General features: G+C 36.3%; 1 protein-coding gene across 4 annotated transcripts in view; it reads right to left on the bottom strand.

Annotated features, from left to right (window-relative positions):
- The window catches only part of RBMS1 (RNA binding motif single stranded interacting protein 1), a 151,949-nt gene that overhangs the window by 19,112 nt on the left and 110,455 nt on the right, over nucleotides 1-22,382 (bottom strand). For all 4 annotated transcript variants that reach the window (XM_027678765.1, XM_027678766.1, XM_027678767.1 and 1 more), the window contains exons 3-6: nucleotides 21,846-21,904; nucleotides 18,893-18,984; nucleotides 6,937-7,094; nucleotides 3,732-3,811 (exon numbers count right to left, since the gene is read on the bottom strand). In XM_027678765.1, coding sequence (XP_027534566.1) covers nucleotides 3,732-3,811; nucleotides 6,937-7,094; nucleotides 18,893-18,984; nucleotides 21,846-21,904 — 389 coding nt within the window. The remainder of the gene's footprint in view (nucleotides 1-3,731; nucleotides 3,812-6,936; nucleotides 7,095-18,892; nucleotides 18,985-21,845; nucleotides 21,905-22,382) is intronic.

The following is a 22,382-nucleotide window of genomic DNA, read 5'->3' as shown; positions in this document are numbered from 1 at the left end:
ATACCTGGTGGACCTCTTCCTAGTCTAGTCAAGAGCACGAGCAGGAGTAGGGCTCTCACACTCTCAATTTCCTCCCTAAAACATAATCTGAGTGACCAATACATTTATTGTAAGTGAGAAGAGAGGAGTGGGTCATGGATAATCTATGATTTTTGGATCATCACCATAACCCTCACCATTCCTGAAGCAAAAATGGTATGGGATGTTCAGCAAAAATGCTCTCTACCTTACAACCATTAAAAAAATAAAAAAATCACCTCCATTCTTCTTCAGGAGAAGAAATATTAAAAGAAATGTTAAATATAAAGAAATAGGTTCCAAAGCCTTTAGAACAGGCATAAAACTTTTGTAACTTTTCAACTCCTACATTTTTAATTTTAAATATGAGACAAATAGACTTACACACATCTTACGTATTCTACAGCACAACTGCTTTACAGAATCATTTATATAATTATTCTCACATATCATCACCCAGCTACATGCTACTGTGATAGGGAGTTGATGCCTTGCATGACTTTGCCTAGCAGATCATTTCTACAATCATTAGGGATCCAACACAAAAACATAAACACAGTGAACATTTGTATCATCTTTAGGGGAAGGAGGCTAAGTATGGTGCTCTGCTCTCACTACTCATCTACTGTGTCCTGGCTCCTTATACTAGTCGAGTCTGTTTCCTGCAATTCACATCATGAGGTTTACATTTTACAGGAGAACAGAAAAGCTTTAAATATCACATTATTCACTGAAAAAATAGTTCTTTAAGTTCTTCTTTAAGTTCTTTAACAGTTTCCTTTAAAAAGTAGAACTAAATGCAAAAGTTACTTCAAGATTACAGCAATCATGTAATAAATGTTTATTTGAGAAGAGAATTAAGTATAAAAATTAAAGTTCTGAGAGAACTAGAGAGGAAGTCATAGTCCATAAAACATAACAAACTATTACAACAACTTACATAAAAAAGTACAAACCCCAACAACAAAGAGTGAAACTAATATATCACTTGTAGGAGTTCTAAGATTATACCAACTTGCAGTGCATTTCAAATTGCTCTCTAAGGTAACCCTTCTTGTTCTTTACTGAAGACAAACAGGGACACACTAAATATTGAATATATTTCATTAAGCTAAATAAAGCCTGAATAGCCTGTTACATCTGGGTTTAGCTTGCTCAGTATCATCACTCACTCAACTCTAGAGTCAAAACTTTTGTGATCATGCTGTGTTATCCTTGGCCTTCCCAGATTCTTATGGGTTTTTCTGTTCTGTCTTCCCATGCTCCAGAGAAGGTTTCATCTACGCTTCCTATAACCATTTAACCCATTCTTCCATTTAAACCCAAACTTAGCTAAAATAACAAAGCTGCATTATGAAAGCATGTTTTTGTTGAACAGATGTTCTTCCTCCCACACCTATTTCACTGCAGGCCCGTCTCTCCTACCCTCTTCATCCTGATAACAGTGTTTTTAGAGCCAGCTCCCTTTGCTGATTTTAGCTAAGTTTCTAGGACACAAGGTTTTAATTTAAACACAGTTCCAGTTCTACAATTTTATTTTGCATGTCTTTGAACTTGCTCCTCCATAAGCCCAAAAGATGCTAATCTATTTCAAAATCTTTTCCTAACCTTTGTTTGTCCAAGAGGTTTCACACTACAGCTACTTTTCTCAGTGCAGGTAGTCCAAGATCTCAGTTGCACCATGACTCTGCCCCACTTTTTGGCAGACTGCACCATGTTATTATGCATAAGTCAAATTCTCTAATATGACTGCATTACTGGACATGTGCTTGCTGCGTGGTAAAGAACTGGAAGAATCTGAACTCCATAAAAACCTTTGCAAGGAGCAATGAAACTTCACGTAACAAAATCGAGGGTCTTTAAAAAACAATGTTCTCATGACTCCATTATGTAATTAATTATTTGTCTCTTTTTCAGTACTATGAAAGGTGAAACTCATGTCACTTAACTGACTTTCAGACATTTAGAGTTATCTGAATTACTGATCTAGACACCCTTCGTAATCACAAGAATAGCTGACAGCAACAATATCACCAGTCTCTGGAGGTGTGTGTTTCTTGTCCTGTTCTAGATAGAGAGCCTAGATAACTACTTTGCCAAGTAAGCATTAGAAGTTAAAGTCTGTGAAGTGGATTACATCTTGAGACCCCTCTTTAGTTTCCACTTTCAGACAATGCACAGTTCTGTGAAAATTTCTTGATCCTAATTATTAACATTTTTCTGGTAAATGTTTCTTCCACACTGTAAGAATTGCTCTTACAATTCTGTGCAGCGACTTTTCATTTCTATCTGGTTGAACCCAACCATAAAAGGGTGCAGCTTCAGCAATGGCCCACCAGAATATGACTAGTAATGACATGTTTGATGGCTCATTCACCGAGAAGAAGAAAATGCAAGTGAAAATAAAAATTAAAAAACTAAAAAGCGCTAATAGGAGGTTCTGTTACAGTTTTTTACCGTCTTTACTGCCTGTTTCTACATAGGGGCTGTAACATTTTAACTAAATATAATAAAGTAACAAGGGAAAAAAATGTAACAGAGTGCTTAAATTTAACAAAACTTTGTAACAAAGTTTTAACTAAATAATCTTAGCAATTAATCCCAAGGCAAAGGGTATGCAAAAACCCAGCCAGGGAAGTCAAAATCCTGTATTAGATTAGTGTTGCTGAAGGGAGTGGTTTCCTGTGCTCTGAAGCACTTTCCATCCTTATTGCAGAACAGACTGCCTCAAACTGGTGCAATCTTTCAGGGACGAGGCATGTATGCAGTTTTATTAAACAAGCTGCATTCTTGTCTGCCTGCTGAGGGCTACCTTCCTCCTCCTCGGTGACAGGGTCTGGCTACAGACAGCATTTCACCAGCAGGACAAAAGCAGCTTCAGTGACCACATCAACAGTGTAATTTGTAAAATTCCCACTTGGGATTCTCATCAAAATGGTTACTGAAAGTTGCCTGGAATGTCAGGCATGTATTTTTTCCTTCTTTCTTGTTCTCTTTCTATTTTACTCTGCAGCTCTGAATTTCCTTTCCTCATTTTTCAGTGTTTATGGAATATACATTTTGTCTCTTAGAACAGTGCTGACAAAGCAAACTGATGAGGAACTTGGTGTCACAACAAAATTGTACTACACAGCTTTCTCTGCATTTTGCCTTGCACAATATTTCTAGAAGCAGTATTCTATGTTGACCTCCTTCCAGCTTCCTGAAGAACCTCAAAACCTACAATGACTTGAGAGTTGCAGCTCCTCAGTGAACGATACTGCCAGGCACTGTTGCAGATCCTACTTTTTTATAATTAAATAAATTTTTGAAAATACTTTGAAAAAATCATCAACAGATGACAAAAGCAGACAATTTTTTGTCTCTGAAAAAAACCCTGTTCATGGACAATCAGTCAGATTCTGTTCTGATACACATATATTTCCTGACTTCAACTGGGATTATGTGGGATATAAATTTGTGCATAGCTAGCTTAAGCTGTTTGACTCTCTGCTAGGAGAGAACACCATTAGATTCCTAGAAAAGGTTTACAACAGAAAAGTGATTTACTGTGTTCCAAGCAAGTCAGTATTATAGTCAACCAACAAGACACAGTTTAACTTTGATAAGCCTGCCTCTAAATGAGAAGCCAGATACAACAATCAGTGTAACAGGCTTCCAGCATGTGAGCAATAACCCATTCATACATCTTGTTAGAAATATATGCAACGTACCAGAAACTCCTGCTGGTGTCTTTATGAATTTTCCATTAAAATGAGCAATCACTGCTTCACATTTTTCTGTTGACTCCATCCTAAGAAAATAAAGAATAATTTACATAAATTAAACACTCAACCAGATTCCCATGTTTGTGATTTTTCTTAAAGCGTATTTCTTGCTTTTTCTCAAAGCATATTTCTTGCTTTTTCTTGCTTCTCTATTGTGGCTTGCTTTCCCATGTGTGAGCAATAGAGAAGATGTTTCCTAAGAACAAGTAACTTCAGAAAGGTAAAACTAAACTCATTAACATTTTATGCACTCTGAGACCAAAGACAGTGCCAAACTGAAAATACTATACTCCTATTTACTTAGAAATTAGGCAGCTCGGACAGCTACAGTTTAAAGTACCTTTGTTGTCTTGAAAGAAGCAGAAAGACCGAATCACTCTCACTCATAACTGAACCCTTGGTGTCCATGATGCACACAACAAAGGTTAATGTCACTCTTAATAAAGGATTCTGAAGTTTCTGTACATTTTAAGAGTAACAAACTCAAATACAAACATGGCTGACTGAATGACCCAAACTGACTTTACAGTTTTCAGCTTATACACATCATTTCAACTAAATGATGTACCTGATTCCTATTTATTTGTCTCCTAGTTACCTTCAAAACAGGAACCAATAGTAGAATAGCTGTGATAGCTACCGAGAATATATCCAAAATCCTGAACAGGTTTGTGCATTTAGGCTGTTAGATCTAGACTTAATAGATTGAGCAGGATACTGGTGAGCTACTGCCAGTCTGGGAGTGGTTCCGGAGGTTGCAGCTACATCCTTGCATTGCAGTGTAGATGTGTCTGTCCTAACTGTCAGCTTGGACTAAGTTGCAATGCCTGACTGAGATGTGCAAGTAAAAAAACCTTATTTTAAAAGATGAACATATTTTGCAGCTGTCTGCAAGATGATATATGGTAATGTCAAACAGATAGTTTCTTTTTATTTTTTCATTAAGTTCTATAATTCATATCCACAAATTAGGCCAATGGACTCAGCAGTGAAGAAACAGGACTAAAAATTACTAAGTCTTGGAATGTTTTTAATTCTGATAGCCTTTCTGCACAGGTTGACAATATGTAATTATAGACAACAAGCAAAGTGCCAGACTGAACAAGAAGTTTTCCTCATTGTTCCAAAAATACCTTTTAGAGAATTTTCAGAAGTTTTGGTTTGTTGGATCAAAGAAATCTAATTTTTTTGTCTCTCATAAAACAAACAATATAATTTGGTTTCAGACTCAAGTCTAGACTTGATAAAATACATTACTCCTCATTAATCTAATAAAATTCTCCAAAAGGGAAGGAATTAAAATCTATATTTAATGTCTACAAGTTTCTTGGACAATTGTAACTTTAATTAATATTTATCCAAAAACGTCCAGTAGAAGAAAAATGTTCACCTTGCAAAAGGAAAGAAGTTCTAATTAGATATAACCGCAATAGTTTATTCAGTAACTTATGTACACTATATGTATATATATATGTATATAAATATGTATATAAAAATAACTTCACATATATGCATATATAAAACTTATAATGCATAATACAGAAACTGTTGAGAAAATATTTGAAGACTAATATCTTTTAAAGTCTTCAATAGAAGTGAGGTTTTAGATACACGTAAGTCTTTTGGACTTTTCCATGTGATTCTAAAACACTTCCAGCTATATTAGAAAAAATATATTTTCCTACCATGTCACTGATTCAAGGTAGAGTTGGTAAGCAAGTTTAGGGAGAAGAGATTGAAAGAATTCAAAATGCCTACCAAATTTTAGCTTGGATGTTACTGGGTTCTACCCTTCATAGTACCAAAAAGTAAAAGCTACATATAAAATACAAGTGTATGAATGAAACAGAAATGCCACTTAATTTTACACCAAAAATATTACAAATATTTGTTGATTTATTTAAACAGAAGAAAATTTGGTAAACTCTAAACATAGATAATATTATCCTATTTTGTTCCTTTGTTATACCTTCTTGAAATTGGACAGCTTGATTAGCAGTTAAAGCTGGGAAGTAGGGGTTGGGAGGGAAGAGATTAAAAAAAGAGAGAAAAATAAAAATCACAGTGCTGTGAAATACCCACAGCCAACTCACAGGAAAATCAAACCCTAAAAATATTGGCTTCATCACAAGATATAATTTGTTCAGTTCTTTTCTGTGCACTAATTTTAGATTCTGCTACTTGTTCAGATACAGAGCTATTGTAATACTGGCTGAACATCTGAATTACTGGAATTTGACTTCACAGAGATTTTACAACATATTTTGAGAATCCCAATTCATTGCTCAAAGCATGCCCCTATTTTTGACGATAGAAATCTTCAATTTAAAGCCTCTAAATTTTGATTGTCATACAAGGTTTAAAGCAGGACTTAGTAATAAATAGAAAAAAATATTAGAAAGGCACAGAAAAGGTTTTGATGAAGAGATCCCAGAAAAAAACCCCTGAATTAACTAGGGAAAAAGTAGACTCACATGGACAGAATATTTGGGAGGTATCTACTAATTTATGGAAAATACTTTCTCTTGTTGATTTGGGTAGGATATTCGACAAAGCAGTCAAATATTTTAAGATGAGATTTACTGTAAGTGAATAAAAATATTTTCTTTCCCAGTTGACATCATGTTAATAAGCCTGAAAATTCAAAGGGCTGATGTTCAAAGGGCAATGATGAGTTCATTTTCTCTAAGGAGCTAATGAAGAAAAAGAAAAAATATAAAAGGCAGAGGGTGGGGAAGAAGGGATTCTTCCTTATGGTCTCCTGCCTCGGATTCAAACTTCAAAAGCCAGAAAAGTCACAGGAGAAGTCTCTGTGAAGCATTGCATAACTCTTGCTCACTGGTTCAGGGATGGAAGAGAAAGCAGAAGTACAGAGAAGGGGAGGAAGTGGTTTAGAGTGAACTCTTATTCTAGATAGTTGTCCAGTAAGAGCAATAGATTCAGATTTAGCCACCTAAGCAAGATAAGACACAGTCATATTTGCTTTACCAAAGGAAGAATTAACAAAATGCTACTGGGTATCTCCATCTAGATCTCCCTTCTCTTTAAAAACTTTAATATTTTCAATAATTTCTGCCTTTTCCTCCTATTCCTGCCTTTTCAAATATAAAAAGGAAAAAGGCTGCCACCATGGCTAACACCACTGACGCACCTCGCAAAGCCAACACCACGGCTGGTCCCACTTGAGTCCCGCAGTATCCTCGTGGAGATAACCTGCCCAAAAGGTTTCAGCATGTTCTCAAGCTCCTGCTCATCCATTGAAAGTGGCAAATTGGAAATGTATAAGTTTGTCGGGTCTTGCTCTTGTTGCTGAAAGAAAATTAGAAACAATTCTTATTGTTATTACCACTAACATTTTAAATATCAAATAAACCACCAATTACATAAAACTTCTGGTGCAGATTTTTACTTCTCAGGCCCCTTTCTAAAGGCTACTCTTCCCTAGTATCAATGATCTCCATCTTGAGCCACTGCATGCAGCATTACTGAGAAAGTTCCCCTTCTCCTATTACTGCTGACAATGACATTTTTAGGTGGAGATAAAGGTGAATAATTGACCAGTTTATAGTCCATTTTACAACTTCATGTTTCAGATTTTACTGAAAAGAAAAAAAAGGAAAAATGAGATAGAGAAAACAAGTTAGCAAACAAGGAAATGCAAGAGTGGTTGAAAGAGCTAAAAAAGCCAGATGTAAATTAAAGAGAGAAAAGATTGGAATGACAACATGAAAATAATATGAGGAAAAAATGAGACAGTGCATTTAAGAGTATGTACATTCCCAAAATGCTACCATAAAAATAGGATGATACCGAAGTGAGTGGGACACTACTGTCTTCTCCCACACATGAATATTATTGAGTTTTCACCAAACTTTTACATTATGCATTCAGACAATACAAAAGTCTTTCAAAAACTTTCTCTAGAAACAGACAAAAAGAGAGAGGAAGGCAGCCAGATGAGCAATTAGGGAGGAGACAAACGTAGTCGCATCTTTGCCATTTCCCTGACCTTAGGTTATCTACTGTGTGTGATCTATGTATGTAACATGAAATGTCATCTCAAAGAAACATTTTTGTTGAAATTGATTATTTCCAGTATTTGTCTACAGATTTCCCAGTTGTGGTGCGGGAGCACCTCTCTCATACTGGTAATCACTGGCCCTGTTCTGTGCTGAAATTCATTCTTAATCTACACAGCTCTATATGACTTGGCCCTTAAAGTTCTGCAAAACCTTGATGTCATCATTGTGGCTCCCTGTATAGCTTTAAGTCTCTGCAGGATGCAAACATTCACTTTTTTTATATGATCTGAAACAAACACAATTTTCATAGAATCACAGAATGGGTAAGGTTGGAAGGGACCACATGTGGTCCAACCTCCCTGCTCAAGCAGGGTCATACTAGAGCATGTGGTACAGGATTGTGTCCAGATGGTTCTTGGATATCTCCAGTGAGGAAGACTCCACAATCTTTCTGGGCAGTCACCAGCACAGTAAAGAAGTTCTTCCTCGTATACAGGTGGAATTTCCTGTGCATCAGTTTCTGCCTCTTGTCTCTTGTCCTAACACATTTGTAGGTCCAAATGCATTTGTTGGCATAGTCATCGATATATTTTTATTTTGTACAAGAGGGTTAAATGACTTACAGGGAAGTTTGAATCACAACAGAAAACAAAAACAGAACCATAACACTTGCCTACTGGAACTGAAGCAATTGTTATAGTGATTGTACTGTATGAATGGTGATATCTTCTCACGAAGATTAGGCATCAATTTGTGCTTAAGCTGCCCTTACATCTCAGTACCTTTGGTAGCATATTGCATAATTTATTATCTTGCTATCTTGGATATCACCTCTCAGTTTGGGTTAGTTTTCCATAGGAAAGGAAAAAAAAGGAAAAAAAAAAGGCATTGGGGCTGGGGTGGGAGGTCACACCTTTTAGGGAGAGAAATAAATTATCCTGTTCCAAAAACTAATGAACATTAAAAATGGGGAAGCTAATTTTTTGCTTCAAAACCTTCAGGTTTGCATTTGGTTTGCATTTTTACCCCAAGCCTCACATTCAGTTTGAAAGGGCTAACATTTTGGAGTTTTCTATAAGAGTTTTTGCCCAGGCCACTGATATGACTGTAAGTCCTAGCCACACTGAAATCCCACATACTTACAAAATAAACTTTTCCAACTCCAAAGTGTTGCCCTCATAAGCCCCTTTACAGTCTATTACAAATGGCATTTGACTACTGTGTATGATTTTTCTTTTGTTATTTATTGGAAACATCCCCATCCCAAAACAGTACTGAATCTGTGCAGTCCCCAGACAAGTTTGGGATTCAAATTATCTTAGGATACCTGATTTCTTTTTCAAATTAGAAAAATCAGCAGAAAGAGAAGATAAGAAAATGGATTCACTGAGATGCCAGAGCTGACATTAATGTTAATTGCTGGGCAGTGTTTGACCATGAGGGAAAACCTACATTACAGTACTTAAATCTTGACATTCAGTTCAAATTTCCTCAGGGGGGAATGTGAGATGAAAAACAGCTTTCACATTTTTAGAACTAGTTAGTTACTTCGACTATATTAGGCAATTTTGCTTTGCACTTGAGATATGTAGGCTTAGCTTCCTTCTTTAATGAGTTCTATTAGCAAAAGCTTCATAGGAGGTTTCAGTCATGAACATTACAAAATTGCATTTGTAGCTATAGCATGATTTCCTCAAATTCCAAATAGTATTTGAAAGGAAAAATGTTGAAGTTTTTACTATTTTTATTTTAAGCTGTAAAATATATTTCATGCAAATATCCTAAAACTTCCCTAAATAACCTAAGACAGCATATAAGCTGGAAAGTCAGACTCTTTGCGTATTTTCATCTAATTTGCTAATGTTTTTACTGTACAATAACAGAAAGTATGAATTATATTATAAAAATGTTCTCATTAGATAGTCTAACACTGGGAAAGATAAGGCCCCATTTTGTTCACACTAATAAAAATGTAATTTACATGCAAAAAAATAAATGCTTACATTCAGAAACACCCAACAGAAAGAAATTCAGTTAAGTGCAGAATGTCAGAGAAGTCTGTTCAGGTAACTGGGTAGAGCACATTCACCTCCTCTCAGGCTCCTATTGCAGCCTAGAGGTTACCAGATTTCCACATTATACTGGCACTGTATTCGGGATGAGAGACCATGGGCTTTCCTTGCCAAAAGGGACACGAGGACCTACTGTGACTCACTGTACATGCCGGCACATTAGATTCTTGTACTTATGCGCCTACCAGAGAAAACTTCATGCCATAAAATCATGTAACACTGTTTTTAGAGAAGGCAATGCTCCACTTTGAAAGAATATCAGCAACTTCACCACTAACCCACATTGCAAATCCCTTAGGAACAGAGAGAAAAGAGAAGTGCATCTGAGGAAATTGTTCTAAGGAAATTGCTTTCTCTGAACAGAAAGCATTTTGTGATGGAAAAATTTTACTTGTGGCCCATGAAGCAATCCACATTTTGCATTATTACCTACTGGGTTTTGATCAAGTACATGCTGAATGGCTGACTGGAAAGGACTTACTTCTGCTTTCCTGACTCTTTCTCTACGTCAGAGTCTCTTATAGCCTGAATGCTCCTAGGGATTCAGTTATTTCTGCTTTTGATCTTTGGACAGAACATACAGACCACAGCAGACAAAGCAGAGTTTGAAGACACTTCACACATCTATAGCTAGAACTGGTAAAGATGGCACACAGGGGAGAGAGAGGAAAAGCAAAAAAGCTGCCAGTACATGAGGATGTCTCACTGAAATCCTGGAATACAAGTTGAAATTTCTTCCATCTATATTTCTTCCAGAACAAAATAGTGGAAATGCCAACAAACACATTCCACAGTGCACCCAGGTGGTATCTGCACTGCATGTGCAAACCCATGGCCACCCTGGGGAGCAGTAGCAGTTCAGCTATAAGGACAAATCATAGAATCAGAGAGTATCGCAAGTTGGAAGGGACCCATAAGGATCATCAAGTTCAACTAGGTCAGGACAGATTAATTTAATCCACTTCTTCACTTCTCAGGAAAAGAAAAGAGACTGCCATTCATTCTCAAAAGGGCTCATTTACAGTACTCATTTACAACTCCAACCACTGTTGGAAGTTAGATGCAAAGCAAGACTGAACTCTTTCTGGAGGGTATTTGGAACTTTATACAGTTTGGCAGCATAAAAATTATACCTATTAATGTGGAAGATACCTCCTCTCCTCCTGTTTACAGTTTATTTCACCATGCAGCCTTTGTCATGTCCACACAACTACTAAACTTTGAAACAGCTATCTGGGTACATTTTGGGAGATGGTAAGCAGCAAGTTATTTCCTTCCCATTAGAACATGCTGGATTTCCAAGATGACTTCCAAATAGCAACCACAACTAGGACTTCCCATCCATCTTTATGTTATCTTACACAAAAGGCACTGCGCAAACAGATATTTGCTTTTATACAAGATTTTGGCATGGAAAATGGTTAACAGTTAAAAATTCAGGAAGTTATGAGAGAGACAAACTTTTTAACTTATGCCTCTGTCTGTCTGGCAAGCAGGAGTTTAATACATTAAGTTCTGTGACTTCCTTCCTTAGCGAAACCTGCCTCACCACAGCTTAATTCACATGGTTATTCCGATTCTGTTTCAAAAGACAAAAGCAATTCCTTAGATATCTGAGTTTTTAATTCCTCTTCTGGAATTAAGCAAAAAAAGCAAAACCACTGAAAATACCTTCCAATATATTTCAGCTCAAACCTTGCCTTTACACTGTAATCATTCTAAGTGCTTTAAAGGTAGGCGTTTCTTCCTGTGCTTAAAATCCATGAAATTGTATATGCTTCTTTCACCTTAGAAATCTTAAATCTCTTGAAATTATTTGCATTATTTTATAGAAATGATCAAAAATATTTACTAAGGTCAGCAGAAAGTCTCCTACTTCGGGCCAGCAAGCCACCATTAAAATATAAACCACTGAATATATATATATATATAATTTCTACACAATTTAGGAAAACTGCTTAATTTGAAAGTCTTCCTATCTCACACAGGGTTCTCCTCAGTTAACAGAACTATCAGCATGTCCTGAAAGACACTGACATTGCTAAATATTTTCAGATTATGGGCAATATCAGGGAATTTGTGGGTTACTGTAAGTATTTATATTACCGAGGAAACTAGAAAGTCTTGTTTTTAGCAATGCAAGTCATCAAGTTTCTATCAGTCTTTTCTCAACAAACACCTTTAGATGTGTCCCCAGAACATAATAATACGAAGATGCAGAACAATGCCCTTGCAGAGTACCACACTTCTTTTTCCTAAAGAGCACTTTCAGCACTAACATAACAAGTTGACTATAAGATACAGCATCTCTTATAAAAGTGATTGGAATGATCAACTGTTAAGATTTATTTCTGTAGAAAGAGGTGATCAGGAGTCCAACATAATGCAAAGTGCTCTACCATCATCTGAAAGAAATCAACAAAAACCTCCCTGTGCGTGTGGAATTGTTCCTAAATTGCAAGCAAGAAACTTGGCAAAATGATAAGACATCTGTTTTCTGTTGCTCTGTGTAAGGTCAGAGCGAACAGATAGCCATTCAGAAACATGTGACTAGGCACTGCTCACAGCATGGAAGATCCTCTGACTGATAGGGATGGGATTAAATGCTTGTCTGCCTTCATATACAAACTACTTTAAAATTTACAATTGGCCAGTGTCTCACTGAAATATGTCTGTTTTAGCCACAGTTTTAATACTGTCTGACCACAGACTGTTAACAACACAATTCAAGGGAAAAATCTCTACCCTAATCTTCACTTGTTCTCCAGAATTGCATATGATTAATAAGCTAAACATTTTAATTCATTTTTACAGGCACATCTGTATTAAGAAGAGGAATTTAACTACAATAAGCATTGTGATCAAGATTGCAATTAGACTATCACTGCAACAATACATTCTCTTTTTATTCCTCAGCAATCTTGCTTTCCCTTTGCTAGAAGGGCACCCTGGGAGCTCTGAATGAACCCACCAAAGCTCATAACAAGGCACCAGACCCTTGTCAGAACAAGCCACAGCATACTTAGCTATTGAGATAAGACTTTTGTGGGTTGAAGCTGTGTACTCAAGGGAAGTGGTTGTTAACTGCCTTATTAATACACATGCAATTACTGAAGAGATAGTCATTTGGCCTCCAGGTAGGCAAAATTCAGCTTACCTTCAATTTATTTCATAATGACTTGTAAGAACTTTTACAAATAAAAGGAGGAAAATTTATTAGAAGTCTATTACAGTAGGATTTAATACTATTACCTACAAAAAGTACTACAAACTAGGTAAAAATAAAACTTTTCTTACAAGACAGTTGCTAAAAACTGTTGTAGAAATCTGCCTGAGTTAGCTCCAGTTTGTCTGTCATCTGTTCTTTGGCATTCAGAAGCCCAGATGCAGAAAAAAAAACCTGCACCATGCCTACCTTCTCTAGTTAGATTAAGTGCGCTGGCTACCATGGTAACCTAAACTTATTTTCTTACTTTACTCTGTAGGAATGAAAACTGATTTAATTCTCCAGAAGGTTTCACAGTGAAGACAAGTACAAAAAAAACCTCAAAAAAGTTAGCTGGTTCTCATTTTTGCTAACTCAAAACCACTTTCTTTATCAGCAACATAAAGGAAGACTGCCCTTAATACATTATGCTTGATAGCTGTGGAAAAGCCTTGATTTCTATTACAGAGATGAGGACGAGCAGCTAAGCAGCTTTTCCCTCCCCAAGTTCACACTTTATATAGTGTGACAGGTCATCTTTTCCAACTATGCTTGGAAAAAATTCACCTAAAGTAAGTTTAAAATATAAAAACTTAGGAAAGAAAGATAAAGCTACCAGCACACGGAGAGTACATCACAGTTCTGCCTTTATAACCATCAGTAAAAAATATAAAGATTACAAATTCAGGTCATGTCTGGGTTCTGGAGGATTAACATGAACTCAGACAATGGGCTCATATTCATCACAAACTAAAACCCACCCCCATGTAATGAGTTTCAGAGAGTTTGATCTGCTGCTTTGAGAGCCAACAGACTGCTCCCCAGAAAACAGAAATTGTATCTTAAGAATGGTGGAAATCAGTATGTGACGGGACAACATACTTTACATTGTTAGCACAGACATCCTTCTGGCAAAATTTGGATAAGAAAAATTCTTAAGATGGCCCTAATTTTTTGCACAAGCTTAACATATATGAAAACATTTAGTGATTTGTAAATGTGAGAGCTAATGCAATATAAGGAGGATCACACTTAATTGTCAGTGGAAGGGGAGGTCTTAAGGAGGAGGAAATTGTAACATTATGAATTTGAAGTCCTAAGTCCTAAAAATGTATGACTCTGGGGAAATCTCTGAATGGATAAGCAATGAGTCTTCCCCCAGAAATGCACGTTAGTAGATGGAACAGCATTCCTTGGCTCAAATTAACAAGTCTCACTGACCACAGAAATCTTACATGTCCGTGGACTACTTTTATGGCTTCTATTATAAGTAGTATATGTTTATTAAAGGTAAGTTTGTGCTTCCATAGGAAAAAAAAATCAGGAAAACACAAACTGGAAAATAATGAATATCAATTGCTTAAGTTATAAATTATATTGACCATCTTATAGCAAAGTTGTACATACAGAAGAAAATCTCATGAGGATAGAGAGAATAGAGGAGACAACAAGAAAAAGTCTCCAACAACAAAGTCTGGAGGATCAGGGTCACAGAGTCTATAGCAGTTGTGTTGGACTTGGAGAGCTAAATCATCTTAAAGAGAGGACACTACACAAATTTTAAACATGTGGTTGAAATTCAATTGTGAGAATGCTGGAATGTATGTTAATCCTTCTTGTGATGCCTAAAGTACGTTGCAAGCTCTTTGCAAAAAGTTGTAATTCCATCTGTAGATTAGTTTTAGTAGATACAAGTAGATATAGATTTCACTGTATTATCTCAGAAATCTGTTAATCTACCATGAGCTGGACAATATGGTTGTACAAATGTCACTGCTACAAGAGGAAGGGAGTTTTTTAACACTCGATGAACTCTGAGCTGCCAGAACCGGACTGCTATTCTGGCTGGCTTGTGCAACTCTACGTTGCTGTCAGCATAATATAGATATTCTCTTGCTGACTTTATCTGGGCTGCAAACACAATGATTCTCTTACTGGCTTAAGTTTGCTAGATAGAAAGATAAGAACTGTGGGTTTTATTAACATTCTTATTCAGTAGCTCTTTTTTACCTTTTATATTTACACATTAGTTTAAATCCAGAAGAATCAGAATTAAAGTCAACTTTCCATTTGAAACATAGTTGCTTCACTAACTACAGGTGAACTCAGTTAATACCATTTGATGGGACAGAACTTGGTCTGGGCAGTGACTCGAATGCTTTATGTTAAAGTCAAGGTCAAAAACCTATCAGAATTTAGGTGTCTCATATCTCCATAGTATTTGGACCTCACCATTTCTAAAACATCCCTTATAGATTCTCAGTTTTTTTAAATATCTATTCAAAATGCCAATATACAGTAGATTTTCCGTGTGTGCATCTATTTTCCTGTACAAAGTCACATTCTGTCTGCTCCAAACAGTGTAGAAACCTTGAGTTATCTCACTTTTACCTGTGGGGTGGTGGGAAGAGAATTCTCAGAAAAATCACTCTGTCAGCAACCATAATTTTTCTACCAAAAAAATGGTCAGAGCTTTCCAATACTACTACTAATCTTATCTAAGACTGCACAGCTCTGGAAAATCACGACTTTTGAACTTACTATTATTGGGAGGAGCAACCACAATAAACTAATAAAAGAAATTTCAATAAATTAAAATTAATGAAAATAAAAATTAGACACTCACCAGTTACTAACTAGCATAGAAATAACAGTACTCTTGCAAGACAGGTATCTGCTCTTTCCATACCTTATCTCTTGAGTAAGAGAGAAACTACTGGTTTTGTACCCTGAAAATGATGGACTTAACACTAGCAATCCTCAAGTGGAAGAGAGCAGAGGGGCAATAGCCTGTTAACTCCATTTTAAATTTCCATCGAAAAGCTACTCCCATCCCCTGGCCACGCAGTATGCTCTTACATAAGCTCTTAGCCTCATTTTCTGACCAAAAGGAATTGTTGGAGGCATTTCTGTTTCAGCAGTGACCAGAAGATACTGTTAACCAGCACAAAGTAAAACACTTCCCAGGCTGTTTTGTCGTAGAAAAGTGTTCCCAATTCAGATCTTGGAAAGAGCAGATAGCTAAAGACACAAAGTTTCATAAGTCATTGACACAGGGTTCCATTGCCAACATCATCATCATGACATCTCCTGAGAGGTGGTCACTTCTCCACCAATAGTGACACCCCTGGAACAGATTTGGCAGGATTTGGCCTGGAGCCATATTTCAGGCTCTAGGCCCTTCTGATCTGCTCAGTAGTAGCAAAACCGTAGCAGGTGAGATTAGATTTTTTTAGAGTCAGATCATCTTGGAAGCAGACTGCCAAGTACAGCATGATCTTACCCCAGAGATAGGAAAAGCTCACAAATAATAATAATAATAACAACAACAATAATAATTTCATTATTTATTATATTTAAAATAAAAACAATAGAATTACAATTCGAAGTTCTCTCTACAAAACAAGCAAAAAAATTTTAATACATACAAATCTGAACCACTTCCACCAAACTAGGATTTGCAGATGAACTTGCTGACATATAGCTACAGCAGGACATCGCAAAAAGGGCTTTACGGTAGCCAGAGTCACAATGTGGCTTCAGCAATAACATTTTCCTTCCCCTTCAGCTGCTGCGGATCAGGAACCACCACCACCATATCTGGGAGGAGGGTGAGAACACTGAGGAGCCATGCTGCTGCCTGACACCCTGGGCACAGAGTAATCACAACATCTTCCCATGGATAAATCCTGCCAACAGGCATGTATTTCCCCTTTGAAAGTGAAGCAGCTGCAGTGGTCACTAAGGACATTGAGTGGCTAGACTGTTCTCCAAATCTTCCTCTGTGACACTCAGGCTTAAGCAGTTTCACTGCAAGACCATCACTTCATGGCACAGGTGGTAAAATGCAAAAGGATAAAATACTAAATGCACAAACACAAACTTTTACAGTGTCTTGCATGTGAAGAGTCTGATTTGCTGATCCTGTTAAAACAACTGTGACTGGCCATTCCAAGTTTGGAGCATCTAAGCAGAGATATGACTTTTCAGACAAAAGGAGAGCAACACTGCCCAGGAAAAAAAAAAATCCAGTCGCTCAAAACAGACAAAAATCAAAGTACCTAAACTTGTAGTCCCTAGTGACTGTTTTGTAGTACTGTTCATTGGGATGGTCTCTTAAATAATTCAAACACTCTCCCTGTGTTAAGAAGCAGAACAAATTTCACCGGAATTCAAACTTTATAGTTACAGACTTCCCACAGGTCAGAAGGCTTGACACAATGTCAGAAAAGTCAGTCAAAACTGTTGGGTATTTTGGTGCACATTCTTTCATTAATGCTAACAGAAAGCAATATTAGCAATATTGCAACTGTCAGAGGAATTGAGTCAAAAATATACACCATGAAAAAAATTAAGAAACTATTCATTAGATTACTATAGTTAATTATTACAACTTTTCCATCTACTCAAGAAGACAATTAAATCAGACATCAAAGCTTATTAAGAAAATGAATTTACATGACTTCACATTCTCTTTTTGCCTCTCCTACCTAGATATCATATCCATCAGATGGCCGACAGAGGCTTTGAAAAATCTGGTGTATATTTTAAAGTGATTACCTAAAACCTAAAGATTAATTAAAAGACCTTTATTAAGTACATAAAACCTTATAAACAGAAAAAAATAATCAAGTGTTTTCCAGTAAGCATGTATGTTTCTGTCATGGCTGTAATGAAACACGCATTAAGTATGAAACATATGGTTTCCATTTTGTTACCCTGGAATCCATCCTAAGACGTTTATGTTGTTAGCTTAACTGTTCTCTTCAGCTTAGAAGCTGTGGAAAATATCTCATCTGAAAAAAATCTGTACCTAATGGATAACTATAAAAGATTTACTACATCTGCAGCAGGCTACGTTAATAAAAAAGCCTCTAAGATTACTAGTTAATTACTAGATTTTAATTTTTTTAAAATTTAGAATATAATTTTGAAAATAAAAAAAAATTGCTTTAAGAGGTACCAACAGATTATATTGGTAATATTTTCTATAGTTAATAAATTTGTTGAGGTGTTTATGGCACTCTTTTGGAATCAGGCCATAGACCCAACAAGAATGCATGACGAAATCATTACTAATGTATCATCTCCCTAATTTTATATATTTGAGAAACTTATGCCAAAAGAGCACTGCTGTGAAGATCACATGTGACTAATAACCTGAGTCTGAGACAAGGATCATTAAAAATCAGAGGAAAAGAAGATAGGTCTCATTTCTTTGTTTTTTAATAATTCTTGGTTTTGCCTTGATGCAGAAATAGATAGTCAAAGAGATGGCTAGAAATTTCAAGACATCTATCATGAATGGTCAGATTTAAATTTTACTCACACTAACAGAAAAAAAAGGGCTGAAACAAAGTCCAAAGGTTAAATTTTGCCATGCTGTTCTTAAAAATTCATCCCCAAATTGCAATGCTGCTAACCTCAGTAACAAGCAGGCAATGTAAAAAATCTTTCATACCTTGTGCTGTAAACTAACTCATTAAGCCTGCTGTAGTTCTTACAATTTATTGCTAAACTTTCATTTGATGAAGCCAAGGGAAAATACTATAATGAATAAATTGATAAATGCAATCAGATCAGTTTGGAGAATTTAACATACTATGCTTCCTATGCTTCTTTATTTCATTAGTTAAGATGATTTGGGTTATGGCAGTCAAAAGCCTCCATTTTGTTACCTTAATATATCACATGGCTCTCTGTAAAGGGCCCACAACTTGAAACTCCACATTGCCTGTGTTCTGCTAACATACAAGCTTGTTCATCTTTACAACCCATTGCAAGAATTAGTTGGTTATTTTAACTCACCTTTGCCATCTGTGCTTGGACTCCACTGGCCTTTAAAGCAGAAACTGCCTTCTGAGCAGCTGCTGGGCTGTCAAAGTCAACAAAACCATAACCTGAAGTAGAAAACATTTAATTAACAAGAGAGTAACCAGCTTATAATCAAACACTTCATATCAAACAACCATGCTACTAGCACAGTTATTATTTAATACAATTTTCCTGTTGATCAAGAGGGACAACAATTTGAACTCTTATGTTCTTCATGTAGTCCAAAATAAAAACAAAACAAAACAAAAAACCCAACAAAACCAAACAAACAAACAAAACAAAACGACAAAAAAAAAAACAAACTAAAAAAAACCCCAACAAACCTAGCAAAGTTCTTGAACCTTGAACTGGTGAGGATCTATTCTAGTGGAACAAATCCATTTCCATGCCCACTTATTTTGGCCCCAGGATTTTGGCCAAACTGCTAACAAGCAATATGGTGCTTTGCTTTATGCTATCTGGTATGTATCTTCTAACAGGAGCTTATTTCACAGAGATCACTAAGTAAAGCATCATCTGTTAACTTTTTTAAACTAAATTCTTATCCAGTTTGAATAAATGATGAATAAGTCTAATTTCATTTATTCAAAACGGGGCGATGGATTTAGTTTAAAAGACACATATCTATCCAATTTTTGGTTAATGAGTTACCTCGTTGTATATACAAAAAAGACAGGTAATTTAAAAAGTGAGTGAAAACTCAGCTTCAGTGAAAGCAAATGATTTTTCCCATTGTTGCTGAAACAAGAATGTGAAAAATTGTCCTGAAAGCATTTTCCATGCCATATAATGCAATCTTTAAATATTAAAATAACCCAAAATTTCATTGTAACAAATTTCGTACATCTGCAATAACTTCTTTTCTTATTCTGAACAACAACATCTAGGATGTCCAAATTGCAATAAACCTTGGCCTTAACAGACACTGACCTTACAGGCTGGGATTTTTAATACAACCAGAGAATTGGATGCTCAAGGCTCACCAAAAGGCCATCAGAGTTTGGAAGCTACTTTCACTAGATGTTATTGCAAACCTCATTGTGCACTTTTCAATCCCCTTCCTTTCCACCACTGAACTGCCCAAGCATTAACGAAATCCCTTTCCAATGTTCAGGTTGGGTTAAAAGAAAAAAACCCAACAATAAAAAAACCTCTAGAGGAGTAGAAAATGGAAATATTTCTTCAAAATATAACAGTATTTTCTTACAATATATTTATACTGAGAAAAGGTTGTGTAATGATGTAACTGAACCAGCTTTAAAGTTCTAACTTGGGAAAAACAACTCAAGCAGCCTTGTATATCAGCGGAGGTTGGCTTATCCTGCCAAGAAGCTGAAGAAAGCAGCATATTGTTTTGTGTAACACGTGGTGTTGTGGATTGTTAAATCCTGACATGAATCAAAGCGAATTAGTTCATATCAAATCTTGTGCCGCCAAGGCAAGACTAACTTCCCATACCCCAAACTAGCTTTCCATACCCACAGCAGTCTCGGTTATCACCAACACCCTGCACGGTGTAATACAAAGTTACTGACACCAAGCATGCCACCAAAGCTGGCTTTGCCACCTTCTAGATGATATATAAACTCAATTGCTTGTTGTTCCAGTTACTTTAAATGCCATGGTGCGTTTTTTGGCAAAAGCCAGAGATGCTGTCAATCTTTTGGTTAAATTCCAGTTAGATATCTGCATTCTGCCTACTTATGTTCCTATCACAATTTCAGTGACATGCAGCAAGATTCACTGGAGTCTTACCTTGCAGTATGGTGTCAAAGCAGGCTGTTAGCTACTGCTTTTCATCAATGAGATTTAAATTCTGTATTGGAAAAATCAGCTTAAATCTCTTAAAGCATTAATGTGAGAATTTGTATCACCGACAGGACTACTGAAGACTCCAGGAACTGATGGAATGGACAGGCTAAATCAGTTAAGTGCAATCACAGGCACTAACTAATTAAAATAATTGAAAAGGTCATCTCGTCTTTCCTAGTCACAATGACATCTGCATATAAGCTAGGAAAAAACTACAGAAATTTCAGTTTCTGAACTGTCAGCATCCCTTTAAGTTCTTAAGATGGGGAGCTGAGGAGACATGCCCCTGCATTGCTTCCAAGTTCTGCACAAAAACTGTGTCTTAATTAATGATGAACTCTCCTCCCTCTGCCTATCAGCTTTATCCTCATTCACGGGCGTTATGCTTATTAACATCGCTAAATCAGCTGACTTAATACTTCAATTTGCTTAGAAATTATCCTCTTAATTGTAAAAAAAGAAACTCTGAAATCTGGTATTTCAGTGCCACTCCTTCTCCCACCATGCACCCACTGGGATATAATCTTGCTGCAATTGCAATGAGCGATGAAAATCAGTGAACTGATGTATCCAGTTTATCTAAAGGAGTTCTAATTTTTTTTCCAGATGCAATTACTTTGCTGAAAACGAACCCTCTCTTTGCTTCCAATACACTCAATAGCATATAACAAAACACAATTAGAGTACTGGAACATGTAATTAAGTGCTGCTTTAAGCTACTCTAATCAATGGAGCTTATTTCCACAATGTATATTTTTTTTAGATGCCTAGTATAGTTGAATGGTCTTCTGTAAGCTTCCCTAGTTTCTCCAGGCAAAAGGCGGAAAGCTGCTTTTAACTCCAATTTTGTTTTTAAAATAGAGGCAAACTGCCAGCCAGCACTGTGCATGTCAGCTTCACTCCAGCTTGGCTGCACCACTGACACAGGCTGTCTGCCAGCTCCACGGGAGACAAATGGATTGAATACACCAACCACGGGCAAGAATAAGACTAGTTTAGGAATAAGAACAGAGAGAAAGGAAAAAAAAGGTAGAAAGCACTTAAAATACAACATTAATGTATTGTATAGAATCAGTTATGACTTTCAGGTGAATATAAAGGCAAGAGTACGTACCTTTGCATTTGTTTGTTGTCTTGTCCAAAATAGCCTTCGTGGATACAATTTTCCCATACCTAAAATGTATTACACATATGTAAAGAAAATGAGAAAAGAACATCCTATTATAACAGATACACAAATCACCTTATTTTATACCCTAGTATCATTCACTTTATGCAAAATTGAACAATATATAGACTATATGTAATGAAAACTCATGTGTAGATGGAAATGACAAAAAAGATTAACAGTTTCAAGCACGATCTTTTCTATTCACCTTATGTTCTCAGTGGCACAACAGAATCACAAAGCAAGCCAGGAAAAAAGTTCTTTATAGAAAAGAATACAATGCAATTAAAATCGTGGTACATGTAAGACACCACATTTTAGACGGAAGCTTGGACTCTCTCAGTATATATACCAGTTAAAGTAGACAAGTTGCCCCGTCAGTGCTAGGCTTGCTAGCTAACACTGTACATGAAGAAAAAAAAAGAGAAAAAAACCCAACAAAACCTCAACTGACAAACAGAAAAATATTAAATTTAATTTAAT

The sequence above is a fragment of the Neopelma chrysocephalum genome, unplaced genomic scaffold, assembly GCF_003984885.1.
Source record: "Neopelma chrysocephalum unplaced genomic scaffold, ASM398488v2 Primary Assembly neopelma1_44, whole genome shotgun sequence".
Taxonomy (NCBI): Eukaryota; Metazoa; Chordata; class Aves; order Passeriformes; family Pipridae; genus Neopelma; species Neopelma chrysocephalum.
This window is presented reverse-complemented; position numbering and strand designations above follow the sequence as displayed.